Source organism: Carlito syrichta, unplaced genomic scaffold, assembly GCF_000164805.1.
Source record: "Carlito syrichta isolate Samal-C Ts95f unplaced genomic scaffold, Tarsius_syrichta-2.0.1 Scaffold287655, whole genome shotgun sequence".
Lineage (NCBI taxonomy): Eukaryota > Metazoa > Chordata > Mammalia > Primates > Tarsiidae > Carlito > Carlito syrichta.
The window spans coordinates 37636-62422 of NW_007231751.1; the positions used below are offsets into that span (position 1 = coordinate 37636).

A 24787-nucleotide genomic window follows, 5' to 3' on the forward strand; every position below is an offset into this window, starting at 1 on the left:
CATCAAAGGAAAGCCTTAAAAGCAATCTACCTCAAGCAGCTGCTGCCATTCTTTTGTTAAACTCTGGCCTGGCCATGCTTTCAATTGACCTCTGATTGGGCCATACTTTTCTTTAAGCTCTGGCCCCCTGCCCAATCTGGGGGAGATGGATTCCCACCCCCCACTTTAATCTACTTTCTAAATAAACTATTTTTCCTAATCTAATTTCTGTGCAATTCTCTGCATCTTACCCATGGCACCAGCCTAGCCTATAGAACCAACAATTTAGTATGGTGTTTCCAAGGTTCATATATATTGTAGCATGTGTCAGAATTTCCTTGTTTTTAAAGACTGAATAATATTCCATGGCATGGCTATCCCACATTGTGTTCATTCATTTATCTGTTGATGGATATTTGGATGGTTTCCACCTTTTGGCTATTATGAATAATGCTTCTGTGAACATGGGTGTGCAAATATCTGTATGAGTCCCTGCTTTCAATTCTTTTGGTTATACGCCCAGAAGTAGAATTGCTGAATCATACAGTAAGTCCATGTTTGGTTATTTGAGGAACTGCCCCACTTTTTTCCATTGCCTTATTTTACCTTCCCATCAGTAATGCATGAAAGCTTCAACTTCTTTGCATCTCACCAACATTTGTCCCTTCCTGCCACTTGATTTTAAGGACCAGCAAGAAGGTCAGTGTGGCTGAATCAAAATAAGCCTGAAATATAGGGCCAGAAGCAAGGCCAAAGCAGGCTTCTAGCCCATGGGAAGGACTTTGGTTATCCCCCAGAGTGAGACTGGAAGCCTTTGGAGAGGTACGACCTGTGGAGGGTCATAATCTGATTTACAATAAGGAAGTTACACCAAATGCTTCTACTTCCAGAAGTATCAGGGCTCCAAGGCTAGCACAATCCTCTTTCCTCCTAAGCTGCCAAAGGGTTAAGTAAATGCAAACACAGGTAAATGCAGCGAAAGGAGATATTTCCTTCCCCCGGCAGACACACCTGATGCAGGAAGCAGACTCCTGCTCTCTGGGAATGAGGCCTGGCCGGACTCGTGCTTCCCCATGAAAATGAACGTTGCCTGGATGCAGGATGGCTTAGCACTTCTCATGTGAGTTTCTGAGAGCTACCGAACAGCCTAAGGCCCCATCTGTTTTCAATCTTGTTAAAAGGGCCTCATGTGCTGGCGCCTATTTAAAATAATGCACACATGGAGTTTCTAAAATGAAGGAGAAAAAGGGCCCGTGCCTTCGCCGCCGGCACAGCTTATGTGTTTATTTTGGAGCGAGTTTTGGAGCAAGACATAGCTAATTTCTCTTCCCGAGGTTGATTTGCAAGTCCCCATAGGCTTTTGCTGCAAGCATTTAAGGCAGCATGGTATGAACTGGTCACCCCTCCAAAAGTCCACTGTGAAATGTCTCCAAATTAAGGTTGGGCTCAGGAAAGGGGGAGCCCAAGGCCCACTTTCCTCCTTGCAAATGGGTTGTTTCCCGGTTCCTTGTCCCTCAGTAGGGATTCATGTTTCTAAAGGCTAAGTTCCTCTTCTTCCCAGATGCTCATCTGCTTCCCAAGGTGCTACAGGAGTTCCAAACAGCCCAACCCAGACAGAGCCTAGAGCCAACCTGAACCTAATCCCCAAATGGGGACTGCTAGGGACAGTGTCACGGGAAAGAATCCTGTGGTCAATGCATTCTGTATCAAGAAGCAAAGGCAAGGCGGTGTCTCCATTCCACATTCAGGGGAGCAGGCAGGCCCTTTGCACCACTGAACCAATGGCATGCTTGACTCACAATAGACACATGTGTCCAGTGTCCACAAATAGCTTGTAATGGATCATTTCCAACCATGCAGGCTCAAAGAAAACACCTAGTAAATACAGAATCACTCCCACGACCTCATCAACAGCAGCTCCACACATCTCAGGAACTTTATAAATAATTCTCCCTAGTTCCAGAGCAAGGGAACTGCAAACAAGATACAAGAGAAACAGGACAAGTACATCTGCCATGGCCTAACAATGATAGCTCATGCCACTTTCTGCATCTTCATGCTTGCTGTGACTCCAAGGCCCTAACTGACTTTGTTTTCCTTTGGTGGTAACAATGCCCAGGGTTGGTAGTAGCAATGGTTATCCCAGCAGGTACAATGGTAAGAGAGGCAGTGGTGTAGTCTTTGGAAAGGCAGAAACAAAAATAGTGATACTAGTAAGAACACTACTTGTAGTAACAACACTTAATGTGGTAGTGGTATGAACAGCATTCGTAGTTCAGTGGCAATGTAACAATTATAATTATTACTTTAACACTATATGTTTATATTAAAATTAAAATCCACAATCTTTTTTTTTTTTTTAGCATTTATTACATGCCAGGCACTGTTCTAAGGGTTTTGCATGTATTAACTTAATTAATCCCGACAGTAACCAGGTGAGGTAGGTCCCTCACTTTCATGAAAGCACTGAGGCACGATGAGATTAAATAAATTGCAGGAGGTGACATAGGCCAAGCACGCCAACACCAGAGTCTGCCTCTAGGGTCCCAGCTCATGACTATTCCACTGGGCCCCTCTCAACACATGGCAGAGACAGAAGCAATGTGACCAGCAGGACAGGAGGCCAAGGCAGAACTCCAGCAAGATAATTACTTCTGAAGAGACAGCCTAGGAGGGGCCTCAGATACTTTTTTTTTTTTGAGGCTCAAAATGTACAGGACCTTAGAGCTATGCATCAAACAGAGCAGTACTTGTTATTTTTTAATCTACTTAAATATTGGGTTTTACATAAGAACTAACTGGAAACAATAGTTCTCTGGGGGAGGCTTTGGAGTTCGCCAGGCGTGGTAACCATGTCTTTTATTATCTGTATTCTGAGACTTTGAGACCTGGGGCCTTGCTGACCCTTGAAGGACTGCTCTTCTCAGGTTAGCTAATCCTGGAGCTACCAAAGAGCTTGCCTAGAGCATATCTTCCCAATGCAATCCCACCAATGCAGGTCCAAGCTCCCAGCCACCTCCTCCAAGGGGCTCTCGCACCCCAGGCCACTGTCCTCCTGCCATGATCACCCCAGGACCAGACAACTAGGGACAACCCCTACTTTCCAGGGCTGACTGAAATAATTCAGAATCACCAGTCCTAAATGGGCTTACCCTGCCTTGCTCAATCCTTCCTGTGAAGACACAATAAAGGCTTGGGTCCATGTATCTCCCCTGCTCCATCTGCCTTCTGACCGACCCTGGTGTATCCCCTGTGCCCCCTGTCCCAATATGGCATGGCCAAAATGCCATGTCTCATGCTCCTAGGGGACTGTGAGTATAAAGACCTCTACCTTCCTGACAGGCATGTATGGTCTGCATATCTGTAAGGTAACTGTCTGGACATTGGCTCTTCCCTCCTATACCTGGCTTCTTTTTGCCCCCTCCCTCAGGGAGCAACCTCTGATCAAGGCTGGTCTCTGCAGGATATGCAATATTTCCAGTAACAGCCCCACTGTGCACGTAACTGAGCAGAGTTGAAAACAATGTGGGCGGCCCCCTTACCCACTGTGATTGTAACCACAGTGTAGCAAGTTGAATAATTAACTTGCTTCACTATTAAACTGCTTGTTGTATTGCCCCGTGGTGCTGATTCTTTCTTTACCAATCTGCCGCCATCAGTGCCTGCTATAAGTTCTAATAAACCGCTGTCTTTTCCTGCTGGACCTCTGGCTGACTTTTTTTGGAATAAAGAACTTTACCCGCAAGCCCTCTCAGATTTGGGGTTGCCACGTTACAGTGTCTTACTGTACTTGGCTAAAACAAATACCAGGTACTTTTGAAGACAAGACCCCTAAAAACCCCTCAGGATTTTGACAGGCTCCAGTCCTCTGCTGGGCTATCAAGTACAGAGACAGGAGACATGTTTTACTGATGTAAGGTCCTGTCCCAAAGAGTGCTGAGCACAGGGTCAGACAGACCTGGATTTCAGTTTCATTTCTAGAACTTCCTAGCTGTAGAATCTTAGGGGAATCACAGACCTTTCTGTCTCAGTGGCTCTACCTGTAAAAATGGGGAAGAAGGTCACCGAGCTACCAACAGGGACTGCAAGAGAGACTGAAGATGAAGTTTCTCTGGAGTGAAGCCCACACCACCATAAATTGGATTACCATCTTTGGTCTTGAGGTTCCCTAGGGGACCCTGAACAAAGGCGTAGTCTTTGAGTTGTTCAGTCTAGAACAGGGGTTCTCCACCTTGGCACTACTGATATTTTGAGCTGGATAATTCTTGGTTGTGGGAGGCTGTTTTGTGCCTTGTAGTGTGTTTTGCAATATCCCTGGCCTCTACCCACAGGTGTCAGTAGCCCCCCTACCTGTTGTAATGACTAAAAATGTCTCCAGGCATTTCCAAATATCCCCCAGGAGACTCAAATAATCCCTGGATATTAGCTACTCATAATATCGCTCTCTGTCTCTCTCTGTCTGTCTCTCTCTTTCTCTTTCCCCCTCCCTCTCTCTCTCTTTTCCCCTTTCTCTCTCTCTTTCTTTCTGTCTTGCTTCACACCTCACCCACTCCTTCCAAGGGTGTTCAACGGTTTTCAACCCAAGGTACTTCTGCGGAACGCCAGAACTCTAAGGAACACTGATGGAAGACCATTTCTTCTGGAAATACTCTAGGTTAGAGGTCACTAGAATAGATTTCAGAGTTTTGTCGTCAGTGGGTTTTTGGTTTTATTCCTATCATGTATTTACCAACCGAGCCCATTTGTCCCAGATCCAACTACCTTATCTATCATTTACCATTCTTCTTAAGTAGTCTTGTATCATACCCACAGAATGTGAGAACTGGAAGTTCCTCTCAGGTCACCCAGTGGGTTTCATCTTGCTGCCAACTCCAGCTGCTGTGCAGAGAAGGGAGACCTTCCCTCCGTGCAACTGGACGGGGTGCCTTCCTCAAGTAGTGGTGTCTGCCGGGGCCAGGGAGGCCAGGGTAGTACATACTTTGTGTATTCGCCAGTTCCTCCTTTCCCAGATGAGTCAACTTAGATTCAGAGTCCCCTCAGCTTCAACTCAAATGGACCAAACTCTTCCGTGCGCTGAAGGAAGTGGCACTGCCATTACTAGCTTCATTTTGGGAACAAAGACATGGAAGCTCAGAATAATGAGTAACTTGCCTGAAGCCCCACAGGTAATGAGAGGCTGAACCAGGATTCACATCTTGTCCACGTGATCCTAGGGCATAGCTCTGTCCAGCACACCACACTGTCTCAAAACATGTCTTATCTCTGCTGTGGCAGCAAGAAGTATTCCTCCACACCAATAAAATACTGCACAGTACCCATAAGAATTAGTGCAACCAAGCCTATTTACTTTCAGGATCTTAAGGTTACTTCCCATTAAGTATATGCAAAGGGCAATTAAGGTAAGAATGAGAGAAAAACCTGAAACCACACAGAAGCAGTGTGGGGATAGCAGATGAGTGTCCTGGGAATGAGGGGTGAGTTAGTCTTGGGGGTTAGGAGATAGAGTGTTTATAGAGCATGGACCACTTGGGAGCAAGACACACAGGAGTTCAAATCTTGGCTCTACCAACTCTAAGCTCATTGCTGGACGTCTCTGAACCTTAGTTTCTTTATCTGTAACAGTAATAGGTAACTCACAAGGTCACTGGGAGTATAAAATTGAGTCATATATAGTAAAATCTTGGCAGAGTATCTGGTCTCTCTCTCTCTTTCTACACACATACACACACACACACGTGCACACACCCCTATATATTTCAAGTGCGTAATATATGGGAGTCGTTATTGTTACTTCCATTATTAGCATTATGAAATACTAAACTTCATAAAGGTGTTTAAGGGAAAGAAAACCTAGTTTTGAATGGATTTGAGACCACAAAACTGGGGGCTGGGGAGACAGGTTCTGGAGAAATGGATAAAGAGATAAGTATATGGCTAACTGGCTGGCTGGATAGATGGACAAATGAACAAATGGTCAGATGGATAATATTTATTGTATAGAAATAATGTTTTTGAACACCAAGATGCTGAACTTGAGGAGAAGCCACCATAAACAAGAGACCTTCTGAATTAGTTATCTGGCTCCTCCAATGTCTCTCATGGGGACCACTAAGCAGAAAGAGGAAAAGAAAGGTGGTGAGAAACCGAGGCTGTGCCAGGTTAGGGAGGGCCTCGGTGCTGCCTGAAGACTTTGGCCTTCAGCCCATAGACATTGAGGAGCCTGGACCATGGAGAGCCAAGAGAGCCAGGGAGAGACCAAAGCGACTGTACAAGAAAAAGCACATTAAGACGAGTAATCAAAATGTGGTTCTGTCCAATGTATGCAAAGTTTGGGGTTCCTGGCACTTGGCTGGTCTAGGAAGGACAGGTCCAGCCCCCTCTTCTTCCCCTTGCTTTTCCTGGCAGCCTCAGAAGAGGAGGGCCTGCCTGGCTCCTCCCTGTCTGTACAGAAGGCAGGCCCTTAGGTAGGTTGGATGGTGGAGGGTACTGGTTCAGCTCCATTTTAAACAGGCAGAGAACCACCCGTAACTCATAAGAGATACCTCAGGGTCATTGCTTAGGGAGGAAAGGAAAGTTCCAGCAACACAGGTGAAGGGAGGTCAGAAAATCCAGAGAAGACGTCTGTGGTCCCTGAGAAAACTGATATGAAAAATTGCCTTCAGTCATAAGAAGCAAGTCATTCTTTCAGGTCCACTGGTCAACAGGTGAGTCACGGAAAAACATAGGGGTAGACACAGGTTATGTCACGATTCTGCCACTTACTAAGCAATTGTCTATTTGACCTCTACAAGCCTCAGTTTCCTCATCTGGATAATAATGAGGCTTGCCCTCAGGAGTTGCTGCAGGACAAAATAAGTGATCTGTAGAAGGCACCAGAGCAGTAAAGGGCACATGGTTGATCACCTGTAGTTCATTTTTCTCCTGTTTCCTGTCTGGTGCTGACCTCTTATCATTGCCAAGTTCATCCCCCAAAGCCAAACTTAGCAAGGAGGAGACAAGGGCAAGTGGTAGTTTGGCTCTACTGTAATCAGCAGCATGACCTTGGGCAAGGAACTGCACCTCAATGAGGCCCTGTCCTACAGACAAGCTAGAAAGGTGGCCAATACAGGGTCCATGGTGCGGACTTCAGAGCATCTGTGTTCACATCTCAGCTCTGTCACCTACCAGCTCCATGGCTTCAAGCAGGACACACAAGTTCTCCAAGTCCCAGTTCTGTCAGTATTCACGTTGTGAGGTCATGGTGAAAATTAAATAACTTTATACAGATAAATGGTGGTTTCCATGTTGTGTAAATGTTAATGTCAAACATCACTTGACCTGGATTGTAATGTAATGCCTTCCCTGTATGGTTCCTGTTGGGTTAGTGCTTTCTCTGTTCCGTTTACTACACAAAAGGATATTTGGGTGGGTCTAAGTCCTTATAAAAGACCAAAGCTAGCTGTGCTCGGTGGCTCAGCCTGTAATCCCACGTCTTTGGGAGGCTGAGGTGAGTGGATTGCCTGAGCCCGCGGGTTCGAGACCCGCTTGGGCAACTTGACGAGACCTCATCTCTACAATAAATCAAAATGAGCTGGGTGTGGTAGCATACACCTGTAGTTCCAGCTACTAGGAAAGTTGAGGCGGAAGGATCGCCGGAGCCCAGCAGGCGACTGCAGTGGCTGGGAGCGGCCACTGCACTCCAGTCTGGACAACAGTGAGACTCCAACTCAAAAAAAAAAAAAAAAAAGACCAAAGCTTTTCTATGCAGCTTCTTTCATTTTTCCCTGCTTCAGATAAGTTTGGAAAATATTTATGGAACACAGACTGTGTGTCTGGGTACTTGGAGCACCTGTTACATACTTAAATAAGTGTCCTCTACTAGCCTCCCCAGCATAGGCTAGCATAACACTGGGCATCTCACTTCCACAGTTTCTAACATATTTTGTAATTATGGTGTGAGCACATGAGAGAGATAGTGTGATTATTATCTGTTCCCTGCATTAGACTTTAAGCTCCATCAGGTAGAGATTACATCTATTTTTAATCACCATTGCAGGTGCTCAATGAATATTTGTAGGATGAATAAAAGTACTGTCTCTGTTCCCAATAAGCCCAGAGTCGAGAGGGCTGACAGGCAGGTGGACTAGTGATATCCATGGTGGACATAAGCACAAGGTACTGGGAGAACACAGGGAAGAGGCACCTGGCTCTGCCTGGACAGAAGGTTGACCAGAAGCAGCACAGAAATAATGCCTGAGCGAAATGTTGAAGAAAGTATGACAAAATCTGGGAAAGAAAGTCCGAGGAAAAGAGACTTGTATAAGCAAAGGCATGAAGGTGTGAATACAAGATGGTGTTAGAATGGGGTGGGGGTGGGAACCACAGCAGGCTGGTAAGACTGAATTCTAAGGCAGACCATGGGGAGGAAAGGCAGGCAAGGGTTCACTCACAGAGGGCCTTGTATGCAGAGCCCGAGCCCCACAGAGCAAGTCTAATGCACAAGCCAGCTCTTTATGAACGAGAATAAAGACACTGAATCTTCCCAGGATTTTAGTTCTCCAGGACACACCTTCCCAAGTAAGAGAGCATAAAGGTTACAAAACATAAACATAGACTTGGGAGTTAAATGGACTCTGAATTCCAACTCTGCCACTTGGAGCTGTGTGGCCTTGGTGAGCCTTCAATTCCTCATCTGGAGAACTGGGGAAATTACAGTGCCTACTTGTCATAGGGTCGTGATGGGGATTAAACACACTGATCCACATGAAGTGCTTAGCATGTGCCTGGCACTTATGAAGCTTGTGATTAGAAACGGACTGTTCTCATTAATCCCTTCAGAGCCCAAACTGTGCTGCTGTTATCTACATGACACACCATCTCTCATGACACCCTCTGAAACTCCCTGAGACAAGGGTCCAAGGCAGGTCTAGTTTAGGTCGAATTCTGTTCTAAAGCAAGCAGTGCCTTAGAACTGGCAACATCCTATGGGATGTTCGCGGTAGACATAGGTGGGGATGTCAACTCATCCTCATTTCAGCTTCCTCCTCTTTCCCAAGAGACTAGAAAATGTCCTCAGACTAGGCATGATCCAAAGGAAACCATTTCAGAGCTTAAGTCCTGTTTATGTGTTGGCCCCGCTTTCCTCCTCAGGAGACTCTGCTTAGGGCGGGTAGGGAGATTCCTTAGACAATCTCATAGATTAGTTTCCAGTTTAGCATAACAGCCAGACAGATTTTTGCAGTGAAGTCATCCAAGTCAATTAAAAGGCATTTTTTCCCTGCTGTGAGTTCAGAAGTCCCTTTGGTTCATTCCAGTTTTCTGGGATGTTTCATAATAGGTTCCACCCTGGGTTAATTAATAACCCTTGATTCCTACTGAAATGCAAAGGCTCAAGCCCAGTGTGGAAGTACATCCGGGCAGGGGCTGCTGGCAGGGCCGGGGTGAGCTCAGTGGGGGCTCCTCTCATCAGGGAGCGGGCCAGACCCCAAATGGTAGAAACAGCAGCAGAGCTGGCAGGAAACGTAGGGAGAGGCCAAGTCAAAGCTGAAGGGCAGAGCTGAGAAGTGTCGTAACAAGGGGCAGAAGTGGATCGGGAGAGAGACCATCAGCAGACGCAGGAATCACAAGGCTGGAGATTAGGCAGATCGGGAGCAGGTTCAGATGTGCAGTGTGAAATGGGTCAGGCCAAATGGCTGGGCTGAGGTGGTGAGCAAGAGGGGGTTGGTGGTGGCTCGCTTCCAAGTGACACTGGCTCAAACCCACCATGTGGGGCTGGGTCCATCCTCTCTGTCCTAAGGAAAATAGGCCATCTCTTTTCTTCTAGTCTCGGATACAAATTACAGGTGTGAGAACGAGATGAAAATGGCTAAGGAGTACAGTGGCAAGGATGCACATGCATTCATTCACTTGGCATTGATGAAGCCCTTTCCATGTGCCTCATACCCAAGCATCACAAAGATGATACATCTTTTGCACCTGCCTCCAGTCTCATGCCACCATTTCTACCCAGGTCATCTTCTAAAACCATGATGATGAGCCTGTGCATCCCAAAATGAAACCACAGTCACAATACTGCATGCCTTAAAAAGTCCAGTACGTGTGTCCCCATTGTCCCGAGGACAAAATTTCTAGTTGCACATCTTGCACTTGTTGCCCAACTTGAACAGGTTGCTCTTCACCTTCTTTGCCAGCTCCATCTCTCTCCACGGCTTCTCATGTACACTACACCCTGATCACTTGCCCTGTATGGGACAAGCTGAGATGTAAAGCAAACTCTTTAGCTAAGGCCTGATGTTCACATCTGTCCACTGACCCTCACCTAATTCTCTTTGCCAGACTCCAGTTAAGCATTCGCTTCTTTGTGAAGCTTTTCCCAAAAATGTCCCAAGACTAAACAGATCTCTAGGACAGCCCTCATTATCACCTTCAATATCTATCTTTCCATCAGATAAGGAACTCTGTCATTAGGACCAAGTACAGAGCAGGTGCTCAGTGACTGTTTCTGCCATGAGGAAGCAGACTGAGATAAGACAAATTCTATTTGTTTGTTTTTTTTTAATTACACATTCCTCAAGAAGTTAAAGGGTTTACTGTGTTCTTCTTCAGAACATCCACTTAATTTCCACTGAAGTTCCATTTATCTATGGTACTAAAAAGGGGCAGGGCAGATGTATGACATGGAGTGGCAGTAAGAAGAGATGAATGACCCAACACAGTAGCTGGGGGCTAGGGAACTATGAGCTGGGCTTCCAGTCCGAAGGGATGGACTCTCTTTTCTCACCACCTCTCCTTCCCTCTCATCAGCGGTGAAGGTACTATGTGGTACACTCATTTAAGGTCGCTCTTCAATGTTGGTCTTGGCTCTTCTCCATCCCTCACTGGCTGGAGCTCTCCTCTGGCCTCAGTTACGGTCCAGCACTCCATCCTAGATGCCTTCCAAGAAGAAAGCTTCTCACAGGCAAATGAGGAAAATGTGGGCTTCATGACTAAAGGATTTGATTTATTTGTATGCTATTAAAACCATCAGAAAGGACTAATGGCTTCTTAAGAAGGAAAAATAAGATCATAGACAGGTAGAGAAATGCAGAATGAAAAACAATGCCTGGGAGATGAGAGTCTGGGTTCTCTACATTTTGGATGCCAACAATAATCTGATGCATGTTCTAAGTCTAGTGATTTCCTCTCTCTGAACCCCTCAGCTGCTAAACAAGGGCATTGGATGAGATGATCTCTTGGAACCCTTTCTGGGTCTACCCTTCTATGTCTGTCACATTTACTCACACATTCACTCAACAGACATTCACTGTATACCTACTCAGGGTCAGGATCTGTACTATCTACTATCAAGAGAAGTTAGAAATTTACACCAGGGCCAGGTGTGGTGGCTTAATGCCTGTAATCCCAGCACTTTGGATGGCTAAGGCAGGAGGATCACTTGAAGCCAAGAGTTCAAGACCAGCCTGGGCAATATAGTAGGACCCACCATGTCTACAAAAACAAACGAAAGAAAGAAAACAGAAAGAGAGAGAGAGAGAACAAGAAAGAAAGAAAGAAAGAAAGAAAGAAAGAAAGAAAGAAAGAAAGAAAGAAGGAAAGAAAGAAAGAAAAGAGAAAGAAAGAAATTAATTTACACCAGTTGCCAAATGCATATCATACATCAAGGGGAAATATGACTGGATATATGTATACATAGTCAAAACACACATATAAATATGAACTTTTTACATTTCTTATCCCATCAACTGTACTGCAAACTTCTTTCAAGCATGAATTATAGCCTATCTATTTTTTGAATACTCCATCTCGTGGACTAGAAACGACTCAGGCAAAATATGTTCAGTGATGTGAAGGTGAACGTAAAAACAACTAACACTTATTAAACACTTTATATGTGCCAGGCTACACTTTGAGTACTTCATACATGGTAGCTTATTTCAATCTCACAACAACTCTATAGGTACTTCTTCTTCTTATTTTACATCTGAGGAAACTGAGGCACAGAAGTTAAATTACTTCCTCAGGGTCAGAGCCAGGATTCAAACCTAGGTGGTTTGGCTCCAGAGTCTAGTTTTTATACTAGTAATTAGTTTAAAAACACATAACTACACTTAAAGATAATAATAACGTTAACCCTTGAGGTAAACAAAGGGCACACAGAATTCTTAACAGAAGAATTAAGCAGCAATAAGCCAGTAACATCAAATGATGGGTAAGAGTCATTAAGGTCAGTCAGGAAAAGAGGAGTCTTTTGCTAGGAGAACATCTCATATGAATTTTCAGTTTACCCAGAGGATCAAAAGAGTAGGTTGAAACAACAAGGGACTGTGGGATATGTACTCAAGCTAAGAGAGGAAAGGCAAAAGTTTTAAAAAGACAAATTCACAACCAATATATATTCTGATAGCTATACTTTTGTTAAGAACAGAATCCTGCAGTCAGTCAGACCTGGGTTCAAATTCCACATTCTTACTAGCTGTGTGACCCTACCTGGGTAATTTATTTAGACTCTGAGCTTCAGTTTCCTCAGCAACAGGCATGCCATGTGGATTAAATGAGTTATTAAGCATAAAGCATCTAGCATGTGCAATAACTAGCATACAATAAATGCTTGATAAAAGTTTGCAACATGGCATCTAGCATACAGTAAATGCTCAATAAAAGTTTGCAACCATTGCTACTGTTATTGTTTCTTCATTGTCTGTAGTCTTCTTGAGTTAATGAACCTACAGGTAGACCCAAGAGACTGGTAAACCCACATTAATCAATGCCATGGTTAAAAAGAGAAACACTTGCTTCTCTAATGAGTTATGTTTCAACTAATGCACCCTAGTATTCCACCTGCTTTTTTTTTTCATCCCCAGCTGGTTCTTAGATTTGAAAAGAAAAAGGCCTCCATGGAGACCTGCACGCTTTTAAAAATAATACAAAACAGAACGTCTGAGGTCAGGGTAAGCCAAGCCAAACAAATAAATCTTGCAGGATTGTGTTAACAAAACAAGGCTTAGTGGATCAGAGCGGGTAGAGTTGTGTCAGACTCAGGCCTGCAGAGAAACACCAAGCTCTGGTGAATTTCAAACACAAGAGGTCAGATAGGAAGATCAAATTATAGAGCACTTCAGAGTTCAACATCTATGCCTGGGATGTAACCAGGAGAGCATTCTCTACAAGATGGATTCCAGAACCCATGGGTCATATAAAGTCCTAGAAGCCCAGACTAGGAGAATCTTATAGATCATCTGTATGACCTCTATGGAGGGTAATTTGGCAATGTCTATCAACATTATAAATGTGCTTTCACAGGTTGGGTTCTCTGGGAAGCAGACTCTGGTATGGAAATTAGCCTGGGGGAGGTTCATGAGGGAATGCTCTGGGAATTGCCATCACCAGAAGGGAAAGAAAGAGAAGAAGTAGGAATGTGCTCAGGGAGAAACTGGACTATACTGCAGTCTCAGCAGAGGGCTCTGGCAACTCTGTAAGGAACCCTGAAACTTGGGGGGGCCCCTTCAAAGCTCTCCCAAATCCCAAATTGAGGTGAGGGGCCCAGGCCTTCAAATCCTGTGCTGGCCAGTCATTGAATGCAACCATTCCCAGGAAAGAGATATGACCTTGGACCAGGCAGCTCTCCTCACCTGAGGCACTTCCAAAGAGGGCTGACAGCCAAGGACTGTCTTCTGGTAGCAATTCTTGCAGTTGTGCAAAAGTCCTTCATGCCTCAAGGTGCATTACAAAATCCACTATGTGCAAAACTTTTGGAATGAGTTGTCCTATTTTTAGGAATGAATCCTACAGATCAGCTATACTAACATATGTTTGCAGTGACCTAGGTTTGGCATTGGCTATAACAGTCAAAGTATGGAAAACCAATTATGGTATATCCACATGACAGAACCCCGGGCAATCATTAACAAGGAAGAGGCAGCTCTGCAGGTACTCTTATGGAATAGACTGTGAGACACAGTAAGTAAAAAACCAGCATGCAGAGAAGTATGAATAAGTTGCAAGGCATGTATGGATGTCAACAGCTAAAGGGGTGGACTGTGCCAGTCATTGCCTATGGTAACTCATCTTTCTATATTCTCTCCTGTACTATGGGAGCTGAAAGCCCAAGATCTACATTTCTCAGATTCTTTTGCCACATGAATCCAGTTCACTTTTACCAATGGGAGACATTCATACAGGAAATGAGGTTAGGAAGAAAGTCACAACCACTCTGCTTCTAGTAGTAGCTACAGCAGCTTTGCCAACAGTAACAGCAGTTAAGGCAGGTTGTGGCAATTCCTGCAGCCTCAGTGACAGTTCCCACGGCAGCAGTGGCAGTGACAATAGTGAATGTAGGACTGCTATGGCTGTGGTTAATGCGATTTCCCCTTTTGATCCATCTGTAATCAATCTTCCTTATTAAATTCCCTCTGAAATACCCTGAAGGGCTTATGTTTCTCTGACCAACTACCATTTATGAATAACATTTATGTGTATCTGCTCATTGTATTTAAAACCTCTCTGGAGAAGTTGTCCAAGGAACTAGTTGATAATGGTTAACTACTTTGTACCTTTTCACCTTTTTCTTTTGAGTCAGGGTCTCACTCTGTTGCCCAGGCTGGAGTGCAGTGGCACGATCATGGCTCACTGAAACCTCAGCTACTGGACTCAAGCAATCCTATTACCTCAGTCCCAAGTAGCTGGGACTACAGGCATGTACCACCATGCCTGGCTAATTTTTAAATTTTTTGTAGAGATGATGTCTCACTATGTCGCCCAGCCTGGTCTCGACCTCCTGGGTTCAGGTGGTATGTCCATCTCAGCCTCCTGAATAACTAGGACTACAAGCAGGTGCCACCACACCCAGCTAATTTTTTGACTTTTTGTAGAGACGAGGTCTTGCTATATTGCCCAGGCTGGTCTTGAACTCCTGGGCTTAAGCACTCCACTCACCTTGGCCTCTCAAAGTGCAGGGATTATAGGCATGCACCACCATGCCTGGCCCCTTTTCCAGTTTTAACTATTTGAATACATCACTTTTACTGCCCCCCAAATAAATAAAAGTTAGTAAATATTATCTCTTATTAGGTGCATACACTTCCTGTGAAATGTTCACCAGATGAGCCATCCAGTTTTTGCTGGAGCAATTCTAACATAGGAGACTCCCTACCCACCAAAGGGGCATGGCCCATTCATCATCAGTCAGCACTGCTTAACAGGTTTTGTTCAAACCAAGTTGGAATCCATCCTCCCGTAGGATTGCACCAACAGGCTGAACTCTAACCCCAATGAAACAATACAGGGTGGTGGTTCAGCGTAGAAACCTAGGTTCACATTCTTCTTCTATCACTCATTTTTTCCAGTTATTTAACATTTCTGAGCCCCAGTCTCTAATGGAGACTAAGCACCCACCTTAAAGGGACATCATGAGGTTGAAATAAGATGACGCATGAAAAGTTCTCTAACCAGTATATTCTGGTTGTTGTTCTTGATATCTGCAAAGCTGGCAGAACAAATGTAGGGTGGATTCGAGGAGGACTCTGAAGTCAGACTGGCTGTGTTCAAACTATATACCTGCCACTTATTATTTGGGCAACCGTGGACAAGCCACTTATTCTCTCTGAGCCTCAGTTTCTGTAGATGGAGGTGATAATAGCATGTACTTCAACAACAAAAAGCATTTCATTTGATCTTATGGGCACTCAACATATGGTAGCTCTTACTTTATCAACCACACTCATTCACATGGTAAATATTTATAAAGGTGAACTAGGAAACCCTCTTTCTTTGGGCTAAACATTTCCTGTTCCTTAAACTGAGAAATTGAGCCTCTTTCCTCATAGGCTTTGGTCTTCTCTTGCTCCAGTCAGTGTTTGGAAGGTATTCCAGGTTGCTATTAGCCACTCCCCTTCCCTGCAGTGTGACACTACAACTGTTTCTTTCACTAGAATCTCACTGGCATAATGTCTATGTGTCGTTGGAGGGTGGGAGGGTGTATGGACCATCATCTTCCTGCATTCCAAATGCTATACTTTGATAATACAGCCTAAAGTGACATCAACTTTTGAGGGAGCAAACAACCATAGCTATGGCTTATTGAGCACCTAACACACGTGTAAAAACTATACTAAGCATGTTAAATTAACTCATTTAATTCATACATAATGCAAGGGGTAGAAATTATTATTCTTATTTGTCAGATAAGGAAATTGATGCTTAGAGATGTTATAGGTAGAAGGTCAACACAGCTAAAATATGGCGGCCCTGAGATGCCACCTCCAGTCTACCTTACTCTGAAGCCACAATCTTAGCCTATACACCATATTTCCTCCCCAAATATTCAGTTGTGCTCAGTGGAGATCTTAGGTTTTTTCTTTTTCTCATGTGATTTTAATAAGCTAGGTCTCTCTAATCCTACACCTTTGCAGCTGAGTTTTTGAATGGGCTCCCATATTATATCCCCTTTCAATTTGATCATGTCAAATGTAATCCAGGATATTCTCTCACCCACTTCAAGCCACTGTTAAGGAGAAGAACTCGGCTCAGCCTGTAATCCCAGCACTTTGGGAGGCCGAGGTGAGTGGATTGCCTGAGCCCGTGGGTTTGAGACCTACCCGGGCAACTTGACGAAAACTCAACTCTACAATAAATCAAAAAATTAGCTGGGTGTAATAGTGCATGCCTGTAGTTCTGGCTACTTGGAAGGCTGAAGCAGAAAGATTGCCGGAGTCCAGCAGGTTGAGTCTGCGGTGGCCAGGAACGTGTCACTGCACTCCAGCCTGGGCGACAGAGTGAGACTCCAGCTCAAAAAAAAAAAAAAAAAAAAGAAGGACAAGAACCAAGTAAGCCGAGAGCAGAACCTTTTAGCAAGCCATTCCATAGATTTTCTCTTAAGGTATATTTCTAACAAGTAATCATTTCCTAATGGAGATGATGTTCAACCTGCTAGCAACCCACCAAGTTGAATTAACATCTAACCTCTATTTCTCTGTCTTGTTGACAACTTTCTTGACATATCACATGGTCTTTATGGTCAGTATCTTCAGCTAAGTTTCATTCTAAAAAAAGGTTGATCCAGAAAGAATTGCGGATTGGATGCTGAAGTGGTATAAAAAAACTATAAATACAGGGTCTGAAATGTTTACAATATTTTAAGGGAAAAAAAAAATCTCACCTTTCCTTCCAGAAGACATTTATGTTGAAGAAATACATAAAGGACAGAAGATGAACAGATCTCTAACCAGCAGCCTCCCTGGGATCCACACACATCTTCCTAATCCCACCCCAACCCAAAATCACACAAAGACAGGGACTGAAAGGGAGCCGCTGGCATTCATATGTAAATTTATGGTTTATCTAGCTTCCTTCATTGGATTGGGAGTTGCTCAAGGGCAGGGTTTATACCTCTCTTGCTTTTCTCTTCATTCCTGGAGCAAAGCATTTTTGTTCTTTCTGACTTGGAAATTCCATTAATACTGAGGAAAGACTGACCATGGTGATTTCAGTCTTTTTTTTTTTTTAATTAGAGTCTGAGGTTCTATCCCACCAAGCCCTAGTTCACTAATCTCTCAGAACTGTGAGTCTACTTAATATTAATCCATTCATCAACCTCATTTCTTGGTCCCACAGAGGGGTGACTTGTGCCTGTGGAGAAAAAGACCCTTTGCCTCAAATATAAACAGAGGAGAGCTTGACATGCCAACCACCCTGGCCTGATCTTCTCAGGCCTTCCTAGGACACTGCTGCCAGACCCCCGCAGAGCCAGTAGGGCATTCTGGGTAACAGAATGCAAAATGATGCAGTCCCCCCACTGGTCTCCCCAGGGTTTCTTGATTCCTGGCTCTGTAAGAGCTGAGGCAAGCAGTTTTGGGACTGGGGGGAAGAGGGTGGAGAGAAGGGGTGGAGGCTTCCTTTAGGCCAACCACAACTAACTCATTCGCTCTGTCCAGCAAAACCCAGACAGTGCAATTATCTGGTTAATTTGGCCCTTAGTTGGGAGACAGGCTCCCAAAATGCAAGGCCAGCTCAGACTAAACAGTGGCTTCCACCCTCCAACTTGTCCCAAGTGCTAAATAGGATGCATGTGAGAGTTCTGGGGGGATGCTTAAGTGACCTGCCCATTGATACAGATGGGCAAAGGCAAGAGATTCAGACTCCAAGATGAGTTTGGAAAGGTAAGTCTTCCAGGGAAAACTGCTTAAATGACCTGCTAATTAGTTTCCTGGCTAATTTCCCTTCTGGCTTTCACAGAGGGGCATGGCTGGAAATCCAAACGACTCTCAATTAGCCAAGGTTTTCCAGTGTGATTGAAGCCTTCATAGACTGGCTGAGTGTCCCCCAGAGCCCCTGGGTGAGTTACTCTTCTTAGGGCAATTTCCTCTGATGGTCCGGCTCATAGATTTTGTACCTACAAGTTGGGCCGATGGCAGTGCTGAGATAAAAGGAGAAAATTACAACATGCCTCGGGGTGCCATAATGGGATGAGGCAGGGTAAGCTCAGCTGGCAACTGAGCATTTACCAGATGGTTTATGGAAAACCCAGATTTTTGAGGGGAGATTAAGCAGCAGTGATTAATCGCCCTTGTAAACTGTCAAGCAGCCTGGAATCTGTGGAATCTATCAGTTATTCACTCTGCAAATATTTCCTTCAGTTCTAGTTTGTGCCTGCTCCTGTGCTGCTTCACAGAGTAAGATTCAGACAGCTAGGGTCCCTACCCTCATGCAAATAATCCCTCTTGAAGCACAGATTAAGGGCTAAGAAATATTTGAGGAGCTATGACAGGGAATAATCAGGGTGCCTGCCTGAGATTGGATCAAGGCTCAGAAAAGGAGTCTTGGAATTTTAAAGTTAATACATCAAAGGACCTAATTTACATTTTTTTTTTAAAAGAAAGATCACTCTAGCTTTGGGGTAAAGAATAATTTGGAGATGGATCAAAACATGGGGTTGTGAGGCTGTTGATTAGAAAGATTAGATGAGAGTTGATGGCAATCTGGTCAGGGATCTAGGCAATGGGGTTGGAGAGAGGGAGGCAGAAGATGGACTAGGACGTATGGGATGTGCAGTTGGCAGCATCTGTCCTTGAACGGGTGTAGTGGTGGAGAGAGAGGGAGCCACCTGGGAGCCTGTGCAGATTTCTGGCTAAGGTGGTAGGTGGATGGGAGCACTCTTTATCCTGAGAGGGAATTACGAGGCGGAGTAAGGTATGGGCGGGAGAAGACAAAGTATCTAGTTTTGGAATCAACCAAACTGGACTTCCTGCCATTCCACACCCCGTACTTGTGGCATCCTCGCCTTGGTTTACACAGTCTTCATGTCACCATCTCCATTCATTGACATCCTATCCTTCTTCCACCTATTTCAAACACCAGTCCCTCCTCAAAGCCCCTTTTGACGTCTTCCACTGGTTGTAACCTCTGTTGTCCGGAGCACGAAGTCTGGACCTCTCTTCCCTGACCTCCACCTGTGTGGAAGTTCAGTCAAGACTCGCCTCGCCTCCCTTCCTAGACCACAAGATTTTGGGGACAGGGCCTCTGCTTCTATGTCCTCATTCCCCGCACATTAGCTAGCTAGCATAGTAGACTTGAAAAATATTTGCAAAATGAACAAAAATAACCTGTTCTTTGCCATGGGAGGAAAACCAGGAGACATTGGATTCACTTGAAAGCCACAAGATCAAATTGAAATTCAAAGTGTAGGTGTTTTCATATTAAGCCAACTCAGTTTGATGCTCAGAAGACCTTTCTGTTTCTCTGAAACACTGAGCTTAAACAGTACAGGGAGAAGAACAGTTCCACGTTCCTAGTTTTAATTGTGCTTTTCTGAATACATTTTGCAGCGGGGACCATGTTTATCTTATTTATTGTTCACCTTTGATGATGGTGATGGTGAAGAAGATGATGATGAATCGGTAACATTTACTAAGTTGTATGTGCTGGGCACTGTTCTAAGAACTTTTTAAAAATTCAACTTACAAATCTCATTTTATTTATACATCTTATATTTTTGCATTAGTGTAAAAAACAAAACACCCTTCTCTGGATTCTTTAAATATCAGCCAACCAGACTTTCAAATCTAACACTTAAATTTTTACTAAGCATCTAAGTAGGTCTAAACTTCTACATTTAATTAATCAGATTTCTGCAAATACTTAAACATTCATTGCAAACTTAAATCATTAAACCCCACATATTTTAATTCAAATCATACATTTAATACATCAGATTCCCTGAAATAATTCAGATTACAAAGAACAAATAAAACTTGCATATCCTAACATGTTGACTTCAGCAGTTATTATTACATCCAGCTCAATGGTGTTAACACCAAAGTTTGATTAGTTTTTTCATTTGCTCCATACATTAGTATTAGTGCCTGATTAGTATGCTAATAATGCTGGTGCTGATTCTAATAATAATGGTAGTTCTACCCTAACACTATTATGAATATTAATGATGAAGTTACCACTAGTATTAAAGTTCTAAGCACTTTTCATGGATTAATTCATTTGATCCTAATGACAACCCCAAGAACATAGGCCGATGCTATTACTGCCCCAATTGTATAGATGAAGAAACCAAGAAAGAGAGCTTAAGTATTGCTTAACCAAGTTCATGTGTGAGTAAGGGTGGTGTTGAGATTTGAACCTAGAGTATGGCTCCAAAGTCCATGCTCCAATGTGTTCTCCTAGGGCCGAGCACAGTGCTTGACAGAGAGGGGGTCCTCACTGAATGAATGGGGTAACCCTCGAACTAGGGTCAGAAGACCACAGATTCCAGAACTAATTCTGCCACTGCCCCCATATGTGGCCTTGAGCAAGTCCATGTTTCTCTCCACATAAAATGAGGAACATGGATATTAATATTAGCTGTAATAACAAGAGCTGGTATTCATGACTTTGTTCACTTTTGAAATTTTCAACAATTTACTCCCAACAACAATGATACAAGGAAATTGAGGCCCAGAGAGATTGTCACCTACCCAACACCTAGAGAATCGAAGAGCCAGGATTCAAATCCATTCTGTTCCTAAACCATGACCCAAGTGGTTGTAAGAAGATGCCTTGGGGACCTCGGGGAACAGGATGGAGCACAAACTTTTGGGCTCTTCATGTTCATTCCGCCAGAGCAGATCTACCTATCTCTATTTTGTAGAATGAGCTCCTATCTAACATTGCCTTCGAAGAAAGGTTCTCTGATCAAATTTTAAAAGGTTGAAAATCACTGTCAAAATAATTCTGTAATTAATGAGACTCCCAGGTGTAGGTTGGTACTTTTCTGGTAATCCTAGCTCATTATGGTCACATAAGATGGGGACCAAGGATGCTTATGGGAAGGGCCCCAGTGGTAGAAGAGGTGAGGGTGAAAGTGCTGAAGACTAGGTTCTCACCTACCTGTTCCACTCGAATCTCAATCTCTCCATTCACTTTCTTTCCATGGAAATACTTGGACCTGCAAAGGAGAGGAAGAAACACGCTGAATAGGAATACAAACTGCTTTCCTCTTCTCCTTTCTTCCCACAACCTCGACCCAGAGGTGCATATCGGACATCCTCAACCACCCCACTCTCTCCTCCCATCTTGACTGCCAATTTTCTCATTTTTATAAGCTGTTTGTGGTAGAGGAGGAAGAGAGCAGATGGGAAGATTAGACACTCAAGCTATAGTCTCGTCTTGTCACTTGACCTTCCCGTGTCTCAATGTTATTCTCTGTAAAACAACAGTGTGAAAAACTGTGCTACACACTTTTAAGCATTATTTTAAGGATTAAATGAGATAAAAATCCTATGCAAATAAATATAGCAGTAGTATTATATAGCGTTATACCTTATATATTCCACCAACAATTTATTATTATTGATCTATGCATCCACTCATTTCTCTGTTGGTCCGTTTGTGTAATAAGGCAGCCCTCATTTGTTCCTTTGTCCGTCCATCATCCATCAATCTATCCATCCATTCAACCATCCAATCATCTATCTATTCTTCCATCAGCTTTCTTCTACATTCCTGCCTCTATCTCTTCATTATTAGAACACCTCATTACTCAAGGCAGAAACATGGGTATCATCCTTGTTACCTCTTTCTCCCTTCCTATCCCCATCAATTCTAGATTTTAATTATTTCTCAGATCCATCCACTTGCCCATTTTTCTTCATGAACATCCTAATCTTGACCCATGATTCATCTCTCGTCTGATATAGACTCTCTTTTCATATTCTTTTGTTATACTTATGACAATGATAATGAATTATAACTAGTAATTGTGTTTACCGCCTATGTTCCACCTAGCTCTAACACAGCTCCTTGAGGTCAGGAACAATCTATTTTATTCATCATTCTCTTCTCAACACTTACCAGAGTGCTTAACACACAGTTGGAGCTCAGCTAATATTTTGAATGAATAAATGAGTAAAGATTCCGATGGAAAAATGCTTAGTACTTACTGTACTATAGGGTATTATTACCTATAGCCTTTCTCATCAATGCTCAAGACAACCACCACCATGAGGTAGGTATTATTATTTCCATTCTAGAGATAAGGAAATCTAAACACAGAGAGACCAAATACTTTGCCTAAGGGATGTTAATTCAGGACTTCTAATTCCACATTTGTGTTTTTGCTTAACTCTGAAAAACAGCAGCTAAAGTTGGGGTGCTTATGGGTTTAGATATCCTCCCACACACAAAAGAAGCAAAAGGTTCTGTTTGCTCATTTTGACTGTTGGTATGATGAAACACATAGTTCTGAATCATTTGCTATAAACTGGGTACTATGTTAAGCATTTCCATAATCTCTGGGACAGAGACAGCTCTTTGCTTACCACTTATCATTCTTTCCTTTTTCCAAGTAAGAGAGCTTCTAGATTGGCACAAAACAATGTATATCCCAACTCTCCCATCAGGTAGGTGTGGTCACAGGACTGTGTTCTAATCAATAACTTGTAAGCATGACATTCAAGACCCTTTTTCTTAGTTTTTTCTTCTATTCTTTTACCTGGAAGATGGATGTCACCATCTATTTTTTCAAGTCTCCATTTGTGAAAGAATCCTTTCTATAAATTCTCTGACTGCTTTGGTCTGTCTGATTCCAAAGTCTCTCCATCTACTCTCAGAAAGGCCAGACTACTCCCAAGACTGTCTGAGTCACTGGTTGACACTCTTAGATGCCACTTTTCTTAAAATGTTCATGGGCTTAGATATCAGCTAGGCAGGACTTTAGTGGTACAGGAACTTTTAGTATGACTTAAAAGCAAGATTTCTTTTTTTTCTCCCAGCAATAGTCTCCAATAAAGTGTCTATGCGACCAGTCTCATGCAAAGAGAACCTTTTCACATGGTTTGTAAATTGTATCACGAATCCTTAAAGGTTGGGTCAGCAAATTCCAGACACTGGGACAGGCCCATCTCTAGTATTTGTGGGGCCTGGAGTAAAACAACAAATGAAGTCCTATGTGTCATACGTCTAATATTTAAAATTTATAAATGAAGCTAACAAACATTTAAATAAAATATGTCTGTCTTCCTCTCTTAACAAATTCAACTTCATAATGATCTTGAGGACTCAGAATTTAGATTCCTAGAATTCTTAGAGTTCCACCCAGCCCAGGGAGGCATGGGGATTGGCAGCTCTTAGCTCCTGGTCTTCACCCATGATTCTCCCTGATTTTCTACCCGCTGATGGCCCAGACCATGTGGCCAAGCTTCATCTACTCCTCTACCTTCCCCAAATGGTTGTCCCTTTGGCCATCTGCTGGGAAGATATACCAAGAAATTGGCCTGTACAGGCCCTGGAATTGGGCCAAGGTCCCTTTGAGCAGGGGATTCTAGGGCTTAGGCACCAGAGCATGGTCTAAGGGTGCAGCTGCAGGGTCTTAGGGGTTATATCATCTTGGCTCTGCTGCATCCTCTGCCTACCAAGAGGGGTGTGGCTGTCAAGAGGATCCAGGGCAGATGTTTCTCTAGCTTGCGTTTAAAAGAAGTCTTGGGTGGGCCTGAGACCTCAGGATGGTAAACTATGATTCCATACTGGGAGGCATAGATTTGGAATTATACAGACTTGGGCAAAATCTTGACTCTACTACTCACTTACCATGTGTTCTAAGACAAGGCACTTAATTTTCTGAGAGGTCTCAGTTTCTTGTCAAGTGGTGACAGTATCCACCAGGGATGGTTGTGGGAGAAATTCACTTAATCCTCTATGCAACAAAGTAGTAGAGGGCAGTAGACTCAGGGCAGAAATCCTGGATACAATTTCAGTTCTTTCACTCACTTGCTGGGCAACTTGGGGTAAATCTGTCAACCTCCATATGCCTTAGTTTAGACATCTGGGAAATGGGCATAATAGTAGTAACTACTTCACAGAGTTGTTGTGAAGACTAGATGAAACAAGACATATAAAGCACTTAGGATAGTTCCTGGCACATACTAAGCCCCAAGCATGTAGCTCTGGGCCTGAAGCAGAATCTACAACAAACAAACAAAACAATTTTACCCTCTTGGGGGCTACCAAGCAGAATTATGATTCACCTCCCTTTGATCTGTCCCACAGATGTGATGCGTGACGGATGGTGATGGTAACAGAGGTGGTCCTCTTCCTCTCTGACCCTCATGACAACCCTGGGAGGTGGTAAGGCAGGGATCACTTCCCACATGCTCCAGATGGAGAAGTCTGTGTGCACATGACCTCTAAGGGGTCTCAAACTTTAAGATTTTGGGGATTCGGTCCAGAGCCCCAGGATCCTTCAGGATCAGGACCCTCACTGATGGTCCACTTCTCCATTTACTTCAGGGCCATACCTAACTTCCTCCGCTTTCATAAATACGTCCTATGCTTTTGTGTTTCTGGCCCT

General features: G+C 43.7%; 1 protein-coding gene across 1 annotated transcript in view; it reads right to left on the reverse strand.

Moving 5' to 3' along the window:
- LOC103254932 (synapsin-3-like) overlaps positions 1-24787 on the reverse strand; it is a 57410-nt gene that overhangs the window by 17251 nt on the left and 15372 nt on the right. The window contains exon 2 of the mRNA XM_021709906.1: positions 21331-21388. Within this exon, the coding sequence (XP_021565581.1) occupies positions 21331-21388 (58 nt within the window). The remainder of the gene's footprint in view (positions 1-21330; positions 21389-24787) is intronic.